Below are 21135 nucleotides of genomic sequence, written 5' to 3'. Positions count from 1 at the left end.
CTACTGAGCGACTTTTCTAGTTCTTCGAACCAGAACCACGCTGCTGTAGTGACAGGAATAATGCACAAAATAGGTTGCAGGAGGTAACCTTGCTGTACAAAAATCTTTTTAAGCAAACCCTCCAATTTTTTATCCATAGGATCTTTGAAAGCACAATTATCCTCGATAGGAATAGTAGTGCGCTTGGCTAGTGTAGAAACTGCCCCCTCGACCTTAGGGACTGTCTGCCATAAGTCCTTTCTGGGGTCGACCATAGGAAATAATTTCTTAAATATAGAAGGGGGACAAAAGGTATGCCGGGCTTCTCCCACTCCTTATTCACTATGTCCGCCACCCGCTTGGGTATAGGAAAAGCGTCGGGGTACACCGGAACCTCTAGGAACTTGTCCATCTTGCACAATTTTTCTGGAATGACCAAGTTGTCACAATCATCCAGAGTAAATAGCACCTCCTTAAGCAGTGCGCGGAGATGCTCTAATTTAAATTTAAATGTCACAACATCAGGTTCTGCCTGTTGAGAAATTTTACCTGAATTAGAAATTTCCCCATCTGACAAAACCTCCCTCATGGCCACTTCAGATTGGTGTGAGGGTATGACAGAGCAATTATCATCAGCGCCCTCCTGCTCTATGGTGTTTAAAACAGAGCAATCGTGCTTTCTCTGAAATGCAGGCATTTTGGATAAAATATTTGCTATGGAGTTATCCATTACTGCCGTCAATTGTTGCATTGTAACAAGCATTGGCGCGCTAGAAGTACTAGGGGTCTCCTGCGTGGGCAAAACTGGTGTAGACACAGAAGGAGATGATGTAGAACTATGTCTACTCCCTTCATCTGATGAATCATCTTGGGCAACTTTACTATCTGTGGCAGTACTGTCCTTACTTTGTTTGGACGCTATGGCACAATTATCACACATATTTGAAGGGGGAGACACATTGGCTTCCATACATACAGAACATAGTCTATCTGAAGGCACAGACATGTTAAACAGGCTTAAACTTGTCAATAAAGTACAAAAACCGTTTTAAAACAAAACCGTTACAGTCTCTTTAAATTTTAAACAGGGCACACTTTTTTACTGAATATGTGAAAAACTATGAAGGAATTGTTCAATTTTAACCAAATTTTCACCACAGTGTCTTAAAGCATTCAAAGCATTGCACCCCAAATTTCAGACCTTTAACCCATAAAATGAGGAAACCGGAGCCGTTTACAGTTTTAAACCCTCTACAGTCCCAGCTCCAGCCTTTGCTGCGACTTTACCAAACCCAGGGGGGTATACGATACCAAATGAAGCCTTCTAGGAACCTTTTCAACTATTTCCAGACCCACACACATGTAGCTGCATGTACTGCTCTCAAAAGTAACTGCGCAGTAATGGCGCGAAAATGAGGCTCTGCCTACTACAGAGAAGGCTCTTCCTGACTGGGAAGGTGTCTAAACCAGTGCCTGACATAAAAAAACGTTCCCCAAAGATATAAAGTGTGAATTTCAACATCAAACTGTATAAAATGCCCAAATAAAGCAATCGATCTAGCCCATAAAAAGTGTCTACCAGTTTTATAGCCCATATTAAGCCCTTTATTCTGTTTGAGACTAAGAAAATGGCTTACCGGTTCCCATGAGGGGAAAATGACAGCCTTCCAGCATTACACAGTCTTGTTAGAAATATGGCTAGTCATACCTTAAGCAGAAAAGTCTGCCAACTGTTCCCCCCAACTGAAGTTATCTCATCTCAACAGTCCTGTGTGGGAACAGAAACCGATTTTAGTTACTGCTGCTAAAATCATACTCCTCTCACAAACAGAACTCTTCATCCTTTTCTGTTTCAGAGTAAATAGTACATACCAGCACTATTTTAAAATAACAAACTCTTGATAGTAGAATAAAAAAACTACAACTAAACACCACATACTCTTCACCATCTCCGTGGAGATGCTGCTTGTTCAGCGGCAAAGAGAATGACTGGGGTGGGCGGAGTCTAGGAGGGACTATATGGACAGCTTTTGCTGTGCTCTTTGCCATTTCCTGTTGGGGAAGAGAATATTCCCACAAGTTATGGATGACGCCGTGGACCGGACACACCAATGTTGGAGAAAGTCTGACGACTTAGAAAATCCGCCTCCCAGTTCTCTACACCCGGGATATGGATAGCTGATAGGTGGCAAGAGTGAATCTCTGCCCAGCGAATTATCTTTGAGACTTCTAACATCGCTAGGGAACTCCTTGTTCCCCCTTGATGGTTGATGTAAGCCACAGTCGTGATGTTGTCCGACTGAAATCTGATGAACCTCAGAGTTGCTAACTGAGGCCAAGCCTGAAGAGCATTGAATATCGCTCTCAGTTCCAGAATATTTATTGGAAGGAGTGACTCCTCCTGAGTCCACGATCCCTGAGCCTTCAGGGAGTTCCAGACTGCACCCTAACCTAGAAGGCTGGCATCTGTTGTTACAATTGTCCAATCTGGCCTGCGAAAGGTCATACCTTTGGACAGATGGACCCGAGATAGCCACCAGAGAAGAGAATCCCTGGTCTCTTGATCCAGATTTAGTAGAGGGGACAAATCTGTGTAATCCCCATTCCACTGACTGAGCATGCAGAGTTGCAGCGGTCTGAGATGTAGGCGTGCAAACGGCACTATGTCCATTGCCGCTACCATTAAGCCAATTACTTCCATGCACTGAGCCACCGAAGGGCGAGGAATGGAATAAAGAACACGGCAGGAATTTAGAAGTTTTGATAACCTGGACTCCGTCAGGTAAATTTTCATTTCTACAGAATCTATCAGAGTCCCTAGGAAGGAAACTCTTGTGAGGGGGGATAGAGAACTCTTTTCCTCGTTCACCTTCCACCCATGCGACCTCAGAAACACTATGTCCGTATGAGACTTGGCAATTTGGAAGTTTGACGCCTGAATCAGGATGTCGTCTAAATAAGGGGCTACTGCTATGCCCCGCGGCCTTAGGACCGCCAGAAGCGACCCCAGAACCTTCGTAAAAATTCTTGGGGCTGTAGCTAACCCAAAGGGAAGAGCTACAAACTGGTAATGCCTGTCTAGGAAGGCAAACCTGAGAAACCGATGATGATCTTTGTGTATCGGAATGTGAAGATAAGCATCCTTTAAATCCACTGTAGTCATGTATTGACCCTCCTGGATCATAGGTAGGATGGTACGAATAGTCTCCATCTTGAATGATGGAACTCTGAGGAATTTGTTTAAGATCTTTAGATCCAAAATTGGTCTGAAGGTTCCCTCTTTTTTGGGAACTACAAACAGATTTGAGTAAAATCCCTGTCCCTGTTCCTCCTTTGGAACTGGATGGATCACTCCCATAACTAGGAGGTCTTGTACACAGTGTAAGAATGCCTCTCTCTTTATCTGGTTTGCAGATAATTGTGAAAGGTGAAATCTCCCTTTTGGGGGGAAGCTTTGAAGTCCAGAAGATATCCCTGGGATATAATTTCCAACACCCAGGGATCCTGGACATCTCTTGCCCACGCCTGGGCGAAGAGCGAAAGTCTGCCCCCTACTAGATCCGTTACCGGATAGGGGGCCGTTCCTTCATGCTGTCTTAGAGGCAGCAGCAGGCTTTTTGGCCTGCTTACCTTTGTTCCAGGTCTGGTTAGGTCTCCAGACCGTCTTGGACTGAGCAAAAGTTCCCTATTGTTTTGCATTAGAGGAAGTTGATGCCGCACTTGCCTTGAAGTTTCGAAAGGCACGAAAATTAGACTGTTTGGCCCTTGATTCGGACCTATCCTGAGGAAGGGCATGACCTTTTCCTCCAGTGATATCAGCAATAATCTCCTTCAAACCAGGCCCGAATAGGGTCTGCCCCTTGAAGGGAATGTTAAGCAGCTTAGACTTTGAAGTAACGTCAGCTGACCATGATTTAAGCCATAGCGCTCTGCGCTCCTGGATAGCAAAACCAGAATTCTTAGCCGTTAGTTTAGTCAAATGAACAATGGCATCAGAAACAAAAGAATTGGCTAGCTTAAGTGCTCTAAGCTTGTCACGTATGTCATCCAATGGAGTCGCTACCTGTAAAGCCTCTTCCAGAGACTCAAACCAGAACGCCGCAGCAGCAGTGACAGGAGCAATGCATGCAAGGGGCTGTAGGATAAAGCCTTGTTGAATAAACATTTTCTTAAGGTAACCCTCTAACTTTTTATCCATTGGATCTAAGAAAGCACAACTGTCCTCGACAGGGATAGTAGTACGCGTTGCTAGAGTAGAAACTGCTCCCTCCACCTTAGGAACTGTCTGCCATAAGTCCCGTGTGGTGGCGTCTATTGGAAACATTTTTCTAAAAATAGGAGGGGGAGAGAACGGCACACCTGGTCTATCCCATTCCTTAGTAATAATTTCTGTAAACCTTTTCGGTATTGGAAAAACATCAGTGCACACCGGCACTGCATAGTATTTATCCAGTCTACACAATTTCTCTGGCACTGCAATTGTATCACAGTCATTCAGAGCAGCTAAAACCTCCCTGAGTAACACGCGGAGGTGTTCAAGCTTAAATTTAAATGTAGAGATATCAGAATCAGGTTGCATCATCTTCCCTGAGTCAGAAACATCACCCACAGAAAGAAGCTCTGCTTCTTCAGCTTCTGCATATTGTGAGGCAGTATCAGACATAGCTCTTAAAGCGTCAGTATGCTCTGTATTTCGTCTAACTCCAGAGCTATCTCGCTTTCCTCTAAATTCAGGTAGTCTGGCTAATACCGCTGACAGTGTATTATCCATGACCGCCGCCATGTCTTGTAAAGTAAACGCTATGGGCGCCCTAGATGTACTTGGCGCCATTTGAGCGTGAGTCCCTTGAGCGGGAGTCAAAGGATCTGACACGTGGGGAGAGTTAGTCGGCATAACTTCCCCCTCGTCAGATTCCTCTGGTGATAAATTTTTTAAAGACAGAATATGATCTTTATTGCTTAAAGTGAAATCAGTACATTTGGTACACATTCTAAGAGGGGGTTCCACCATGGCTTTTAAACATAATGAACAAGGAGTTTCCTCTATGTCAGACATGTTTGTACAGACTAGCAATGAGACTAGCAAGCTTGGAAAACACTTTAAATCAAGTTAACAAGCAAATATAAGAAACGGTACTGTGCCTTTAAGAGAAACAAATTTTGTCAGAATTTGAAAAACAGTGAAAAAAGGCAGTAAATCAAATGAAATTTTTACAGTGTGTATAATAAGCTAACAGAGCATTGCACCCACTTGCAAATGGATGATTAACCCCTTAGTTCAAAAAACGGATAAAAAAAATGATATAGACGTTTTTTAACAGTCACACCAAACTGCCACAGCCTTGCTGTGGGCCTACCTTACCCAACAAACGATTTTGGAAAGCCTAAGAGCCCTTTAGAGATGTCCTATAGCATTCAGGGGACTCCTGGAGGAAGCTGGATGTCTCAGTCTGTAAAAGTTACTGTGCAAAAAAGCGCTAAATTAGGCCCCTCCCACTCATAGTAACACAGTGAAAAGCCTCAGGAAACTGTTTCTAGGCAAATTTAAGCCAGCCATGTGGAAAAAACTAGGCCCCAATAAAGTTTTATCACCAAAGTATATATAAAAACGTTTAAACATGCCAGCAAATGTTTTATATTGCAAATATAAAAGAGTATTACCTCAGAAAGTAAGCATAGTACCAGTCGCTATTAAATCACTGTATTCAGGCTTACCTTACATAAATTTGGTATCAACAGCATTTTCTAGCATTCACATCTTCTAGAAAAATATTAACTGCACATACCTCATAGCAGGATAACCTGCACGCCATTCCCCCGCTGAAGTTATCTCTCTCTTCAGTCATGTGTGAGAACAGCAATGGATCTTAGTTACAACCTGCTAAGATCATAGAAATAACAGGCAGATTCTTCTATTTTTCTGCCTGGAACAAAATAGTACAACTCCGGTACCATTTAAAAATAACAAACTTTTGATTGAAGCAAGTTAACAGCTACATTTCACCACTTTCCTCTTACTACCTCCATGCTTGTTGAGAGTTGCAAGAGAATGACTGGATATGGCAGTTAGGGGAGGAGCTATATAGCAGCTCTGCTGTGGGTGATCCTCTTGCAACTTCCTGTTGGGAAGGAGAATATCCCACAAGTAATGGATGATCCGTGGACTGGATACACCTTACAAGAGAAAAAACCTTTTTCTCAAATCTATCAAAAACGTCTGTTTAAAACCTATAAGTGTCAACCAGCAGTAACTTAGGCCTTATGCAAGCTTATAATACTACCCTAAGTGTCTGATTAAAGCTTACCCTTCCCCTCATGGGGATAATGTCAGCCCTTTTCTTGAAATATCCTGTCTTTCTAGAAAAATTGACTGAACATACCTCAGTGCAGTAGAGACTGCAAAACCGTTCCTCAGCTGAAGTTTCCTGTACTCTTCAGCCTCAGTGGGAACAGCAATGGATCTTAGTTACCAAATGCTAAGATCATCATCCTCCTTGCAGAAATCTTCATCCCTTTTCTGCCAGAGAGTAAATAGTACACACCGGTACCATTTAAAATAACAAACTTTTGCTTGAGAAAATAAAAACTAACATTTTTGTCACCACACTCACTCTGCCCTTGCTAGTACTTAGAGTAGGCAAAGAGAATGACTGGGGGGTGGAGCTAAGGGAGGAGCTATATAGACAGCTCTGCTGTGGGTGCTCTCTTTGCCACTTCCTGTAGGGAAGGAGAATATCCCACAAGTATGGAAGAATCAGTGGGCTCGATACATCTTACAAGAGAAATATACATAACTTTGAAATCTGTTAGAAAAAAATCTACTCCTCATTTAAAATTCAGAGTAAATGCTATTGTGTTGTCTTGTTATCTTGCATTTGTTGATTATGCAAATCTACTGTGTTTACAGGTCCTTTAAACAAATTTACAACTGACTTCTATTATCTAATTTGCTTCATTCTCTTAGTATATTTGTTGAAAAGCATACCTAGGCAGGCTTAAGAGCAGCAATGCACTACTGGGAGCTAGCTTCTGATTGGTGGCTGCACATATAGGCCTCTTGTCATTGGCTCACCCAATGTGTTCAGCTAGCTCCGAGTAGTGCATTACTGTTCCTGAGCCAACAAAGAATACCAGGAGAATGAAGCAATTGATAATAGAAGCAAATCAGAAAGTCGTTGATAATTGTAGGCTCTTTGTATGTTTATTTGATAAAATGTTTGCTCTGAAAGAGAGACGTTAAATGAAAAGACTCTTAACACAAACAGAAGCAAGCTGGAGTGGGTATACGTCGGTTTTCTCCTAAAACTTTGGGGCTTGGTAAGGAGTATGAAAATCAGAGCAATGTTATTTAAAGGGACACTGAACCCACATTTTTTATTTTGTGATTCAGATAGAGCATGTAATTTTAAGCAACTTTATAATTTACACCTATTATCAATTTTTCTTCATTCTCTTGCTTTCTTTATTTGAAAAAGAAGGCATCTAAGCTATTTTTTAAGTTCAGAACCATGGAAAGCACTTGTTTACTAGTGGGTGAATTTATCCACCAATCAGCAAGAACAACCCAGTTTGTTCACCAAAAATGGGCCGGCATCTAAACTTACATTCTTGCATTTCAAATAAAGATACCAAGAGAATGAAGACAATTTGATAATAGGAGTCAATTAGAAAGTTCCTTAAAATTGCATGCTTTTTCTGAATCACAAAAGAAAAGATTTGGGTTCTGTGTCCCTTTAAAAATAAGCAAACTATCCATTTTTGTAAAAAAACCTTTATGGGCTATATAAATAAATCATCTACAAAACATTTACAAGACACACACATATATACATACATATAAATAAATAGATATACTTAAAGGGACAGTCAACACCAGAATTTTTGTTGTTTTAAAAGATAGATAATCCCTTAATTACCAATTCCCCAGTTTTGCATAACCAACACAGTTATAATTATACACTTTTTACCTCTGTAATTACCTTGTATCTAAGCCTCAGCAGACTGCCCCCTTATTTCAGTTCTTTTGACAGACTTGAATTTTAGACCAATCAGAGCTGTCTCCATGGTAAATTCACGAGCATGAGCTCAATGTTATCTATATGAAACACATGAACTAATGCCCTCTAGTGGTGAAACACTTTCAAAATGCATTTAGATTAGAGGCGGCCTTCAAGATCTAAGAAATTAGCATATGACTCTCCTAGGTTTAGCTTCCAACTAAGAATACAAAGAGAACAAAGCAAAATTGGTGATAAAAGTAAATTGGAAAGTTGTTTAAAATTAAAACAATGCTCTATCTGAATCATGAAAGTTTTTTTTGGACTTGACTGTCCCTTTAATTTGATGTAGTGTAGAGATTATCCTCCCTGATACCTCCCAAATAGTTCTCTTCCCTTCCCCCTCCAACTGCTGAACGCCATGTTAAGCACATTCAGAAGTTTTGTTCACTGCCAAATGCGGAAATAGGAGGCTATTTTTAGTATTCTGCTGTTTTCGGAGCTGAATATCCTCTTGTGCAAGTGAAACACACTAAGATCTGGTTTTGCAGAAGTAGGAGCCTCCTAGTTATGCATTCTGCAGTGAACAAAACAGCAGAATGCACACATCTATTAATTGCTGGAAGCTAATCTGCCAGTATGTAGTAAGGGCAGATTTGTATTTATTTTTTTATTTATCACCATTTTCTGTAGTGTAGGAATTCATCCCCCCTCTCCATAGTTTTTTAAAAAAATTGTTCTGTAGTGTGTTGATCCCTGCCCACCCTCCTCACCTCCCTCCAGTCCTCGTTTCCATTTTTTTTTGTAGTGGAGGAAACTGACCCTCCCTCTCTCCTGCTAAACCTTATTCTCCCTTAATCTTGGCAAAGGGGTATTCTCTAGTGCAGAGGCCCTTCCTATACCATCACCCACAATTACCATAGATTTTTATAATTATTTTCTGTAGTGTAGGGAATCCCTGTCCACCCTCTCCATGGTGAAGCGATTTTTCAGCAGTGTAGGAAATTTCCCTCATTCTCAACAGCAAAGACTCTACCAGTGACATTGCCAGATACATTATGCACTCCGTTTGCGGCTCCAGCTGTCAAAGCTGACAGTGGGACCACAACTGGCACCAGAGTGTTGGTTATAGGTACACTGGGCAAAGTACTGTGTGATATAGTACCTACGTCCATTAAGTGCAAGGGGTTAGGAACTAATTGCATGGAAAATTTAAAAAGATTAATTACAAATATTTGCTAAAAAACCCCACTTTTCCCATAGGTGTGAATGAAAATAAAAAGGTGTGAATGAAAATAAAATACGACTAAAAGCATCAGTAAAAAAAAAAAAAAAAAAAAGAGTAAAAACATCAGGCACACTTACACGTGACACAAACCAATGATGCCCTTGTGGTAAAATCTACAGCTAGGACCCAACGATCCGGAACTCTCATCGTTGCAGTAGGGACAATGATTTCTGCAGCAACATAGAATTGCAGGGCAAAGGTGATAAATATCCCAAAGGAGTAGAGCAACTTCACAGACTGGTACAGCCTACAAGATATTATGAACTGCATTAATGGGAAATGTCAGGAATCAGAAACAATTAATTACTATTTCAGAGTAACATGCACATAAAACAAGAGAAAAGTGGTTAGCTGGAAGGTTCATACATCTTATATCCACATACATATTTGTATTCTATAAGTAAAGCTTAATGCAACTTACCAACAATTAGGTAGGTTCAGGGTAATGCTAGCCTGAATACTGGATCCAAAACGCAGGTAACCCAAAGTGCCCATGCTGATGTACAGAGCTGTTACAATGCCCATCCCAACGTACAGCACAACAGGAAACTGACGTGGAATTTTCATCTTGTTCTCCAAAGGTAGGACCTGGAAGAAATGATAAAGAGAAGGGATTTGTTTTGATTTTTTATAGAAATTGTTAGGTTTAAAAGGTTGTGGAAATATATATAACATATACTGTATAGACGTATATATAAATGCATTCAATATCCTTAGCAATCAGTCAGGTTTTGTCCTAATGAAATTCTTATTTTCTTCATTTAGTACAGTAAAGAGTTCCTAATCCTTTATTTTCAAATAATGCAATCAAACACTTTGGCCTAGATTTGGAGTTTGGCGGTAGATGGGCTGTTAACGCTCCGCAGGCTTTTTTCTGGCCGCACCATAAAATTAACTCTGGTATCGAGAGTTCAAAAAAATGCTGCGTTAGGCTCCAAAAAAGGAGCGTAGAGCATTTTTACTGCAAATGCAACTCTCGATACCAGAGTTGCTTACGGACGCGGCCAGCCTCAAAAACGTGCTTGTGCACGATTCTCCCATAGGAAACAATGGGGCTGTTTGAGCTGTAAAAAAACCTAACACCTGAAAAAAAGCAGCGTTCAGCTCCTAACGCAGCCCCATTGTTTCCTATGGGGAAACACTTCCTACGTCTGCACCTAACACCCTAACATGTACCCCGAGTCTAAACACCCCTAACCTTACACTTATTAACCCCTAATCTGCCGCCCCCGCTATCACTGACCCCTGCATATTATTTTTAACCCCTAATCTTCCGCTCCGTACACCGCCGCAACCTACGTTATCCCTATGTACCCCTAATCTGCTGCCCCTAACACCGCCGACCCCTATATTATATTTATTAACCCCTAATCTGCCCCCCTCAACGTCGCCAACACCTGCCTACACTTATTAACCCCTAATCTGCCGAGCGGACCTGAGCGTTACTATAATAAAGTTATTAACCCCTAACCCGCCTCACTAACCCTATCATAAATAGTATTAACCCCTAATCTGCCCTCCCTAACATCGCCGACACCTAACTTCAATTATTAACCCCTAATCTGACGACCGGAGCTCACCGCTACTATAATAAATGGATTAACCCCTAAAGCTAAGTCTAACCCTAACACTAACACCCCCCTAACTTAAATATAATTTACATCTAACGAAATTAATTAACTCTTATTAAATAAATTATTCATATTTAAAGCTAAATACTTACCTGTAAAATAAATCCTAATATAGCTACAATATAAATTATAATTACATTGTAGCTATTTTAGGATTAATATTTATTTTACAGGCAACTTTGTAATTATTTTAACCAGGTACAATAGCTATTAAATAGTTAAGAACTATTTAATAGTTACCTAGTTAAAATAATAACAAAATTACCTGTAAAATAAGTCCTAACCTAAGTTATAATTAAACCTAACACTACCCTATCAATAAATTAATTAAATAAAATACCTACAATTACCTACAATAAAACCTAACACTACACTATCAATAAATAAATTAAATACAATTTCTACAAATAACTACAATTACATAAACTAACTAAAGTACAAAAAATAAAAAAATATTTACAAACATAAGAAAAATATTACAACAATTTTAAACTAATTACACCTACTCTAAGCCCCCTAATAAAATAACAAAGACCCCCAAAATAAAAAATTCCCTACCCTATTCTAAATTAATAAATGTAAAAGCTCTTTTACCTTACCAGCCCTGAACAGGGCCCTTTGCGGGGCATGCCCCAAGAAAATCAGCTCTTTTGCCTGTAAAAAAAAACATACAATACCCCCCCCCAACATTACAACCCACCACCCACATACCCCTAATCTAACCCAAACCCCCCTTAAATAAACCTAACACTAAGCCCCTGAAGATTTTCCTACCTTGTCTTCACCATCCAGGTATCACCGATCCGTCCTGGCATCCGGTGCTGAAGAGGTCCAGAAGAGGCTCCAAAGTCTTCCTCCTATCCGGCAAGAAGAGGACATCCGGACCGGCAAACATCTTCTCCAAGCGGCATCTTCGATCTTCTTCCATCCGGTGCGGAGCGGGTCCATCTTGAATCAGCCGACGCGGATCCATCCTCTTCTTCCGGCGTCTCCCGACGAATGACGGTTCCTTTAAGGGACGTCATCCAAGATGGCGTCCCTCGAATTCCGATTGGCTGATAGGATTCTATCAGCCAATCGGAATTAAGGTAGGAATATTCTGATTGGCTGATGGAATCAGCCAATCAGAATCAAGTTCAATCCGATTGGCTGATCCAATCAGCCAATCAGATTGAGCTCGCATTCTATTGGCTGTTCCGATCAGCCAATAGAATGCGAGCTCAATCTGATTGGCTGATTGGATCAGCCAATCGGATTGAACTTGATTCTGATTGGCTGATTCCATCAGCCAATCAGAATATTCCTACCTTAATTCCGATTGGCTGATAGAATCCTATCAGCCAATCGGAATTCGAGGGACGCCATCTTGGATGACGTCCCTTAAAGGAACCGTCATTCGTCGGGAGACGCCGGAAGAAGAGGATGGATCCGCGTCGGCTGATTCAAGATGGATCCGCTCCGCACCGGATGGAAGAAGATCGAAGATGCCGCTTGGAGAAGATGTTTGCCGGTCCGGATGTCCTCTTCTTGCCGGATAGGAGGAAGACTTTGGAGCCTCTTCTGGACCTCTTCAGCACCGGATGCCAGGACGGATCGGTGATACCTGGATGGTGAAGACAAGGTAGGAAGATCTTCAGGGGCTTAGTGTTAGGTTTATTTAAGGGGGGTTTGGGTTAGATTAGGGGTATGTGGGTGGTGGGTTGTAATGTTTGGGGGGGGGGGTATTGTATGTTTTTTTTTACAGGCAAAAGAGCTGATTTTCTTGGGGCATGCCCCGCAAAGGGCCCTGTTCAGGGCTGGTAAGGTAAAAGAGCTTTTACATTTATTAATTTAGAATAGGGTAGGGAATTTTTTATTTTGGGGGTCTTTGTTATTTTATTAGGGGGCTTAGAGTAGGTGTAATTAGTTTAAAATTGTTGTAATATTTTTCTTATGTTTGTAAATATTTTTTTATTTTTTGTACTTTAGTTAGTTTATGTAATTGTAGTTATTTGTAGAAATTGTATTTAATTTATTTATTGATAGTGTAGTGTTAGGTTTTATTGTAGGTAATTGTAGGTATTTTATTTAATTAATTTATTGATAGGGTAGTGTTAGGTTTAATTATAACTTAGGTTAGGACTTATTTTACAGGTAATTTTGTTATTATTTTAACTAGGTAACTATTAAATAGTTCTTAACTATTTAATAGCTATTGTACCTGGTTAAAATAATTACCAAGTTGCCTGTAAAATAAATATTAATCCTAAAATAGCTACAATGTAATTATAATTTATATTGTAGCTATATTAGGATGTATTTTACAGGTAAGTATTTAGCTTTAAATAGGAATAATTTATTTAATAAGAGTTAATTAATTTCGTTAGATTTAAATTATATTTAACTTAGGGGGGTGTTAGTGTTAGGGTTAGACTTAGCTTTAGGGGTTAATCCATTTATTATAGTAGCGGTGAGCTCCGGTCGTCAGATTAGGGGTTAATAATTGAAGTTAGGTGTCGGCGATGTTAGGGAGGGCAGATTAGGGGTTAATACTATTTATGATAGGGTTAGTGAGGCGGATTAGGGGTTAATAACTTTATTATAGTAGCGCTCAGGTCCGCTCGGCAGATTAGGGGTTAATAAGTGTAGGCAGGTGTTGGCGACGTTGAGGGGGGCAGATTAGGGGTTAATAAATATAATATAGGGGTCGGCGGTGTTAGGGGCAGCAGATTAGGGTACATAAGGATAACGTAGGTGGCGGCGCTTTGCGGTCGGCAGATTAGGGGTTAATTATTGTAAGTAGCTGGCGGCGACGTTGTGGGGGGCAGGTTAGGGGTTAATAAATGTAATACAGGGGTCGGCGGGGTTAGGGGCAGCAGATTAGGGGTACATAAGTATAACGTAGGTGGCGGTCGGCAGATTAGGGGTTAAAAAATTTTAATCGAGTGGCGGCGATGTGGGGGGACCTCGGTTTAGGGGTACATAGGTAGTTTATGGGTGTTAGTGTACTTTAGGGTACAGTAGTTAAGAGCTTTATGAACCGGCGTTAGCCCAGAAAGCTCTTAACTCCTGCTTTTTTCCGGCGGCTGGAGTTTTGTCGTTAGAGCTCTAACGCTCACTTCAGAAACGACTCTAAATAACGGCGTTAGAAAGATCCCATTGAAAAGATAGGATACGCAATTGACGTAAGGGGATCTGCGGTATGGAAAAGTCGCAGCTGAAAAGTGAGCGTTAGAGCCTTTAATCACTGACTCCAAATACCGGCGGTAGCCTAAAACCAGCGTTAGGAGCCTCTAACGCTGGTTTTCACGGCTAACGCCAAACTCCAAATCTAGGCCCACATATTTATTTATCATAATTTTTATCTTCCCAAAATGCCAACATTTAGAATTCTGCACCTGTGACTCCCATTAAAATTAAGAAATGAAAACTAAACAACTTAGTTCTCTAATTTGACATATTTGTCAGAAAATAATGAACAGCATTACATCTAAACAAACAGCATGTTATATTTTTAGAAAGAACACACATTTCTTATTTGGAAAAGTTAATGCACAGAGTTAGGTTCATTGACCCTACTTGATATTTGGTGTTCTTCCCAGTACCTTTTTAATGGGTTTTTTACTGACCACCCGGGTAAAATGAGTTAATATTAAATTTATTCAATGTTTATTGCACAAATTATCATTAAATACATTTCTGTTAAATTATGTAATTAATTGTGCTTTGGATAGCAGAAGATGTTATCCAATCCTTATGGTTCTTGCACCCAGACCTGCCTGGGGTTAACTGTTTGTGGCTCTGGGGACAGCACAGCTTCCTGTGAGTGCCAGTGGCACCCAGGGCTGAGCATGTTGCAGGGTCATGGGATGTGTACCTGGTCCGGTATGAGAGTGCAGTTCCCTTCCGTGTTTTGTATATGTCTAGGGTGGTTACATATTCCTGTGCACCCTTCCCTTGTTTTCAGTTTGTTTGGATTTGAAAGCTTGCATTGTGTGGCTGTTTTAGGGTCTCAGGTATTGGAAAGGACCTTGACGTGGTACCTGAGCTTGTCCCATTTGGCCAGATGCGGTGACTAACCTTTCCATTTTTGCTTTTAAATCTTAGCTGAGAGCTTGTGAGTGAGTGCTGGGTTTTCTCTGTGTGTTGTATTAATTTGTTTTGTAATTTTCCCTATGGTTCTTGCACCCAGACCTGTCTGGGGTTAACTGCTTGTGGCTCTGGGGACAGCACAGCTTCCTGTGAGTGCCAGTGGCACCCAGGGCTGAGCATGTTGCAGGGTCATGGGATGTGTACCCGGTCCGGTATGAGAGTGCAGTTCCCTTCCGTGTTTTGTATATGTCTAGGGTGGTTACATATTCCTGTGCACCCTTCCCTTGTTTTCAGTTTGTTTGGATTTGAAAGCTTGCATTGTGTGGCTGTTTTAGGGTCTCAGGTATTGGAAAGGACCTTGACGTGGTACCTGAGCTTGTCCCATTTGGCCAGATGCGGTGACTAACCTTTCCATTTTTGCTTTTAAATCTTAGCTGAGAGCTTGTAAGTGAGTGCTGGGTTTTCTCTGTGTGTTGTATTAATTTGTTTTGTAATTTTCCCTATGGTTCTTGCACCCAGACCTGTCTGGGGTTAACTGCTTGTGGCTCTGGGGACAGCACAGCTTCCTGTGAGTGCAAGTGGCACCCAGGGCTGAGCATGTTGCAGGGTCATGGGATGTGTACCCGGTCCGGTATGAGAGTGCAGTTCCCTTCCGTGTTTTGTATATGTCTAGGGTGGTTACATATTCCTGTGCACCCTTCCCTTGTTTTCAGTTTGTTTGGATTTGAAAGCTTGCATTGTGTGGCTGTTTTAGGGTCTCAGGTATTGGAAAGGACCTTGACGTGGTACCTGAGCTTGTCCCATTTGGCCAGATGCGGTGACTAACCTTTCCATTTTTGCTTTTAAATCTTAGCTGAGAGCTTGTAAGTGAGTGCTGGGTGTTCTCTGTGTGTTATATATATATATATATATATATATATATATATATATATATATATATATATATATATAAATGCTACGCTACTTACCTCCTTCGCTGCGCAAGGTTCTAATGTGCCCACTCATAAGCGCAATGCTTCCTAGCAATGTGAACGCACGTTCACATTACGATTATCTTGTAATACCAGTGCACATTGTTGTGTGCTGGTATTAAAAAGTGGAGCGCTAATATGGTTTGCATGCAAGCAATATTTATCGCTCCACTAGTAATCAGGCCTTATCTTTATTCAAAAAATGTTGTGTACAAATACCATTACACATTATTCCCATTTGTGGGACTTTTACCCTGACATTCCCAAGATAGTATTTTTTGTGGATATTAACAACCTAGACAACAGATCACTACAATCTGACAACTCATACCTCTTTTGTTGGAATAGAAACATAGGACAAGATTTATCAAAGGTTCGGCTGCAGGCTCCGACATAAAGGGTGTTGATTTGAAATGACCACAGTCTATTTGGTAGAAATTTAAAGGGACAGTCTACTCCAGAATTGGTATTGTTTAAAAAGATAGATAATCCCTTTATTACCCATTCCCCAGTTTTGCATAACCAACACTGTTATATTAAAAACATAATTTATGCTTACCTGATAAATTCCTTTCTCCTGTAGTGTAGTCAGTCCACGGGTCATCTATTACTTATGGAATATATCTCTTCCTAACAGGAAACTGCAAGAGAATTACCCAGCAGAGCTGCTATATAGCTCCTCCCCTCACCTATCATACTCAGTCATTCGACCAAAGCAGACGAGAAAGGAGGAACCATAGGGTACAGTGGTGACTGGAGCTTGCATTGTGTGGCTGTTTTAGGGTCTCAGGTATTGGAAAGGACCTTGACGTGGTACCTGAGCTTGTCCCATTTGGCCAGATGCGGTGACTAACCTTTCCATTTTTGCTTTTAAATCTTAGCTGAGAGCTTGTAAGTGAGTGCTGGGTTTTCTCTGTGTGTTGTATTAATTTGTTTTGTAATTTTCCCTATGGTTCTTGCACCCAGACCTGTCTGGGGTTAACTGCTTGTGGCTCTGGGGACAGCACAGCTTCCTGTGAGTGCCAGTGGCACCCAGGGCTGAGCATGTTGCAGGGTCATGGGATGTGTACCCGGTCCGGTATGAGAGTGCAGTTCCCTTCCGTGTTTTGTATATGTCTAGGGTGGTTACATATTCCTGTGCACCCTTCCCTTGTTTTCAGTTTGTTTGGATTTGAAAGCTTGCATTGTGTGGCTGTTTTAGGGTCTCAGGTATTGGAAAGGACCTTGACGTGGTACCTGAGCTTGTCCCATTTGGCCAGATGCGGTGACTAACCTTTCCATTTTTGCTTTTAAATCTTAGCTGAGAGCTTGTAAGTGAGTGCTGGGTGTTCTCTGTGTGTTATATATATATATACATATATATATATATAAATGCTACGCTACTTACCTCCTTCGCTGCGCAAGGTTCTAATGTGCCCACTCATAAGCGCAATGCTTCCTAGCAATGTGAACGCACGTTCACATTACGATTATCTTGTAATACCAGTGCACATTGTTGTGTGCTGGTATTAAAAAGTGGAGCGCTAATATGGTTTGCATGCAAGCAATATTTATCGCTCCACTAGTAATCAGGCCTTATCTTTATTCAAAAAATGTTGTGTACAAATACCATTACACATTATTCCCATTTGTGGGACTTTTACCCTGACATTCCCAAGATAGTATTTTTTGTGGATATTAACAACCTAGACAACAGATCACTACAATCTGACAACTCATACCTCTTTTGTTGGAATAGAAGCATAGGAAAAGATTTATCAAAGGTTCGGCTGCAGGCTCCGACATAAAGGGTGTTGATTTGAAATGACCACAGTCTATTTGGTAGAAATTTAAAGGGACAGTCTACTCCAGAATTGGTATTGTTTAAAAAGATAGATAATCCCTTTATTACCCATTCCCCAGTTTTGCATAACCAACACTGTTATATTAAAAACATAATTTATGCTTACCTGATAAATTCCTTTCTCCTGTAGTGTAGTCAGTCCACGGGTCATCTATTACTTATGGAATATATCTCTTCCTAACAGGAAACTGCAAGAGAATTACCCAGCAGAGCTGCTATATAGCTCCTCCCCTCACCTATCATACTCAGTCATTCGACCAAAGCAGACGAGAAAGGAGGAACCATAGGGTACAGTGGTGACTGGAGTTTAAATAAAATTTAGACCTGCCGTAAAAACAGGGCGGGCCGTGGACTGACTACACTACAGGAGAAAGGAATTTATCAGGTAAGCATAAATTATGTTTTCTCCTGTTAAGTGTAGTCAGTCCACGGGTCATCCATTACTTATGGAATACCAATACCAAAGCTAAAGTACACGGATGAAGGGAGGGACAAGGCAGGAACATTAAACAGAAGAAACCACTGCCTGAAGTACCTTTCTCCCAAAAATAGCCTCCGACGAAGCAAAAGTGTCAAATTTGTAAAATTTTGAAAAAGTGTGAAGCGAAGACCAAGTCGCAGCCTTGCAAATCTGTTCAACAGAGGCCTCATTTTTAAAGGCCCAGGTGGAAGCCACAGCTCTAGTAGAATGAGCTGTAATCCTTTCAGGAGGCTGCTGTCCAGCAGTCTCATAGGCTAAGCGTATTATGCTACGAAGCCAAAAAGAGAGAGAGGTAGCCGAAGCCTTTTGACCTCTCCTCTGTCCAGAGTAAACGACAAACAGGGAAGAAGTTTGACGAAAATCCTTAGTTGCCTGCAAATAGAATTTCAGGGCATGGACTACGTCCAGATTATGCAAAACTCATTCCTTCTTTGAAGAAGGGTTAGGACACAGAGATGGAACAACAATCTCTTGATTGATATTCCTGTTAGTAACTACCTTAGGTAAGAACCCAGGTTTAGTACGCAGGACTACCTTGTCTGAATGAAAAATCAGATAAGGAGAATCACAATGTAAGGCAGAAAACTCAGAGACTCTTCGAGCCGAGGAAATAGCCATCAAAAACAGAACTTTCCAAGATAACAGCTTGATATCAATGGAATGAAGGGGTTCAAATGGAACGCCTTGAAGAACATTAAGAACTAAGTTTAAGCTCCACGGCGGAGCAACAGACTTAAACACAGGCTTAATCCTAGTTAAAGCCTGACAGAAAGCCTGAACGTCTGGAACTTCAGCCAGACGTTTGTGTAGAAGAATAGACAGAGCAGAAATCTGTCCATTTAACGAACTAGTAGATAAGCCCTTTTCTAAACCCTCTTGTAGAAAGGACAATATCCTAGGAATCCTAACCTTACTCCATGAGTAACTCTTGGATTCGCACCAATGTAAATATTTACGCCATATCTTATGGTAAATTTTTCTGGTAACAGGCTTCCTAGCCTGTATTAAGGTATCAATAACCGACTCCGAGAAGCCACGCTTTGATAGAATCAAGCGTTCAATCTCCATGCAGTCAGCCTCAGAGAAATTAGATTTGGATGTTTGAAAGGACCCTGAATTAGAAGGTCCTGTCTCAGAGGCAGAGACCACGGTGGACAGGACGACATGTCCACTAGGTCTGCATACCAGGTCCTGCGTGGCCACGCAGGCGCTATCAGAATCACTGAAGCTCTCTCTTGTTTGATCTTGGCAATCAAACGAGGAAGCATCGGGAATGGTGGAAACACATAAGCCATGTTGAAGACCCAAGGGGCTGTCAGAGCATCTATCAGCACCGCTCCCGGGTCCCTGGACCTGGATCCGTAACAAGGAAGCTTGGCGTTCTGATGAGACGCCATGAGATCCAGATCTGGTTTGCCCCAACGACGAATCAGTTGAGCAAAGACCTCCGGATGAAGCTCCCACTCCCCCGGATGAAAAGTCTGGCGACTTAGAAAATCCGCCTCCCAGTTCTCCACGCCTGGGATGTAGATCGCTGACAGGTGGCAAGAGTGAGACTCTGCCCAGCGAATTATCTTTGAGACTTCCAACATCGCTAGGGAACTTCTGGTTCCCCCTTGATGGTTGATGTAAGCCACAGTCGTGATGTTGTCCGACTGAAATCTGATGAACCTCGGAGTTGCTAACTGAGGCCAAGCTAGGAGAGCATTGAATATTGCTCTTAACTCCAGAATATTTATTGGGAGGAGTTTCTCCTCCTGAGTCCATAATCCCTGAGCTTTCAGGGAATTCCAGACTGCTCCCCAGCCTAGAAGGCTGGCGTCTGTTGTTACAATCGTCCAATCTGGCCTTCGAAAGGTCATCCCCTTGGACAGATGTGGCCGAGAAAGCCACCATAGGAGAGAATCTCTGGTCTCTTGATCCAGATTTAGTAGGGGGGACAAATCTGAGTAATCCCTGTTCCACTGACTTAGCATGCACAATTGCAGCGGTCTGAGATGCAGGCGCGCAAATGGTACTATGTCCATTGCCGCTACCATTAAGCCGATTACTTCCATGCACTGAGCTACTGACGGGTGTGGAATGGAGTGAAGGACACGGCAAGCATTTAGAAGTTTTAATAACCTGGCCTCTGTCAGGTAAATTTTCATCTCTACAGAATCTATAAGAGTCCCTAGAAAGGGAACTCTTGTAAGTGGTAATAGAGAACTCTTTTCCACGTTCACCTTCCACCCATGCGACCTCAGAAATGCCAGAACTATCTCTGTATGAGACTTGGCAGTTTGAAAACTTGACGCTTGTATCAGAATGTCGTCTAGGTACGGAGTCACCGCTATGCCTCGCGGTCTTAGTACCGCCAGAAGTGATCCTAGAATTTTTGTAAAGATTCTTGGAGCCGTAGCTAATCCGAAGGGAAGAGCTACAAACTGGTAATGCCTGTCTAGGAAGGCAAATCTCAGATACCGGTAATGGTCCTTGTGAATCGGTATGTGAAGGTAGGCATCCTTTAGATCCACTGTGGTCATGTACTGACCCTCTTGGATCATGGGAAGGATGGTTCGAATAGTTTCCATTTTGAATGATGGAACTCTTAGAAATTTGTTTAGGATCTTTAAGTCCAAGATTGGCCTGAAGGTTCCCTCTTTCATGGGAACCACAAATAGGTTTGAATAGAATCCCTGCCTGTGTTCCGTCCGCGGAACTGGGTGGATTACCCCCATTAGTAAGAGGTCTTGTACACAGCGTAGAAACGCCTCTTTCTTTATTTGGTTTGCTGATAACCTTGAAAGATGAAATCTCCCCCGTGGAGGAGAAGTTTTGAAGTCCAGGAGATATCCCTGAGATATGATCTCCAACGCCCAGGGATCCTGGACA

The 21135-nt window shown here is 41.6% G+C and overlaps 1 protein-coding gene across 1 annotated transcript in view; it reads right to left on the bottom strand.

Moving 5' to 3' along the window:
• Nucleotides 1-21135, bottom strand: part of LOC128664034 (proton-coupled amino acid transporter 1) — a 495713-nt gene that overhangs the window by 120517 nt on the left and 354061 nt on the right. The window contains exons 9-10 of the mRNA XM_053718686.1: nucleotides 9686-9852; nucleotides 9342-9511 (exon numbers count right to left, since the gene is read on the bottom strand). Coding sequence (XP_053574661.1) covers nucleotides 9342-9511; nucleotides 9686-9852 — 337 coding nt within the window. The remainder of the gene's footprint in view (nucleotides 1-9341; nucleotides 9512-9685; nucleotides 9853-21135) is intronic.

Source organism: Bombina bombina, chromosome 6 (genome assembly GCF_027579735.1).
Source record: "Bombina bombina isolate aBomBom1 chromosome 6, aBomBom1.pri, whole genome shotgun sequence".
In the NCBI taxonomy this organism is placed as follows: domain Eukaryota; kingdom Metazoa; phylum Chordata; class Amphibia; order Anura; family Bombinatoridae; genus Bombina; species Bombina bombina.
The sequence above is the reverse complement of the archived record's forward strand: the minus strand, read 5'-3'. Positions and strand labels throughout refer to the sequence as shown.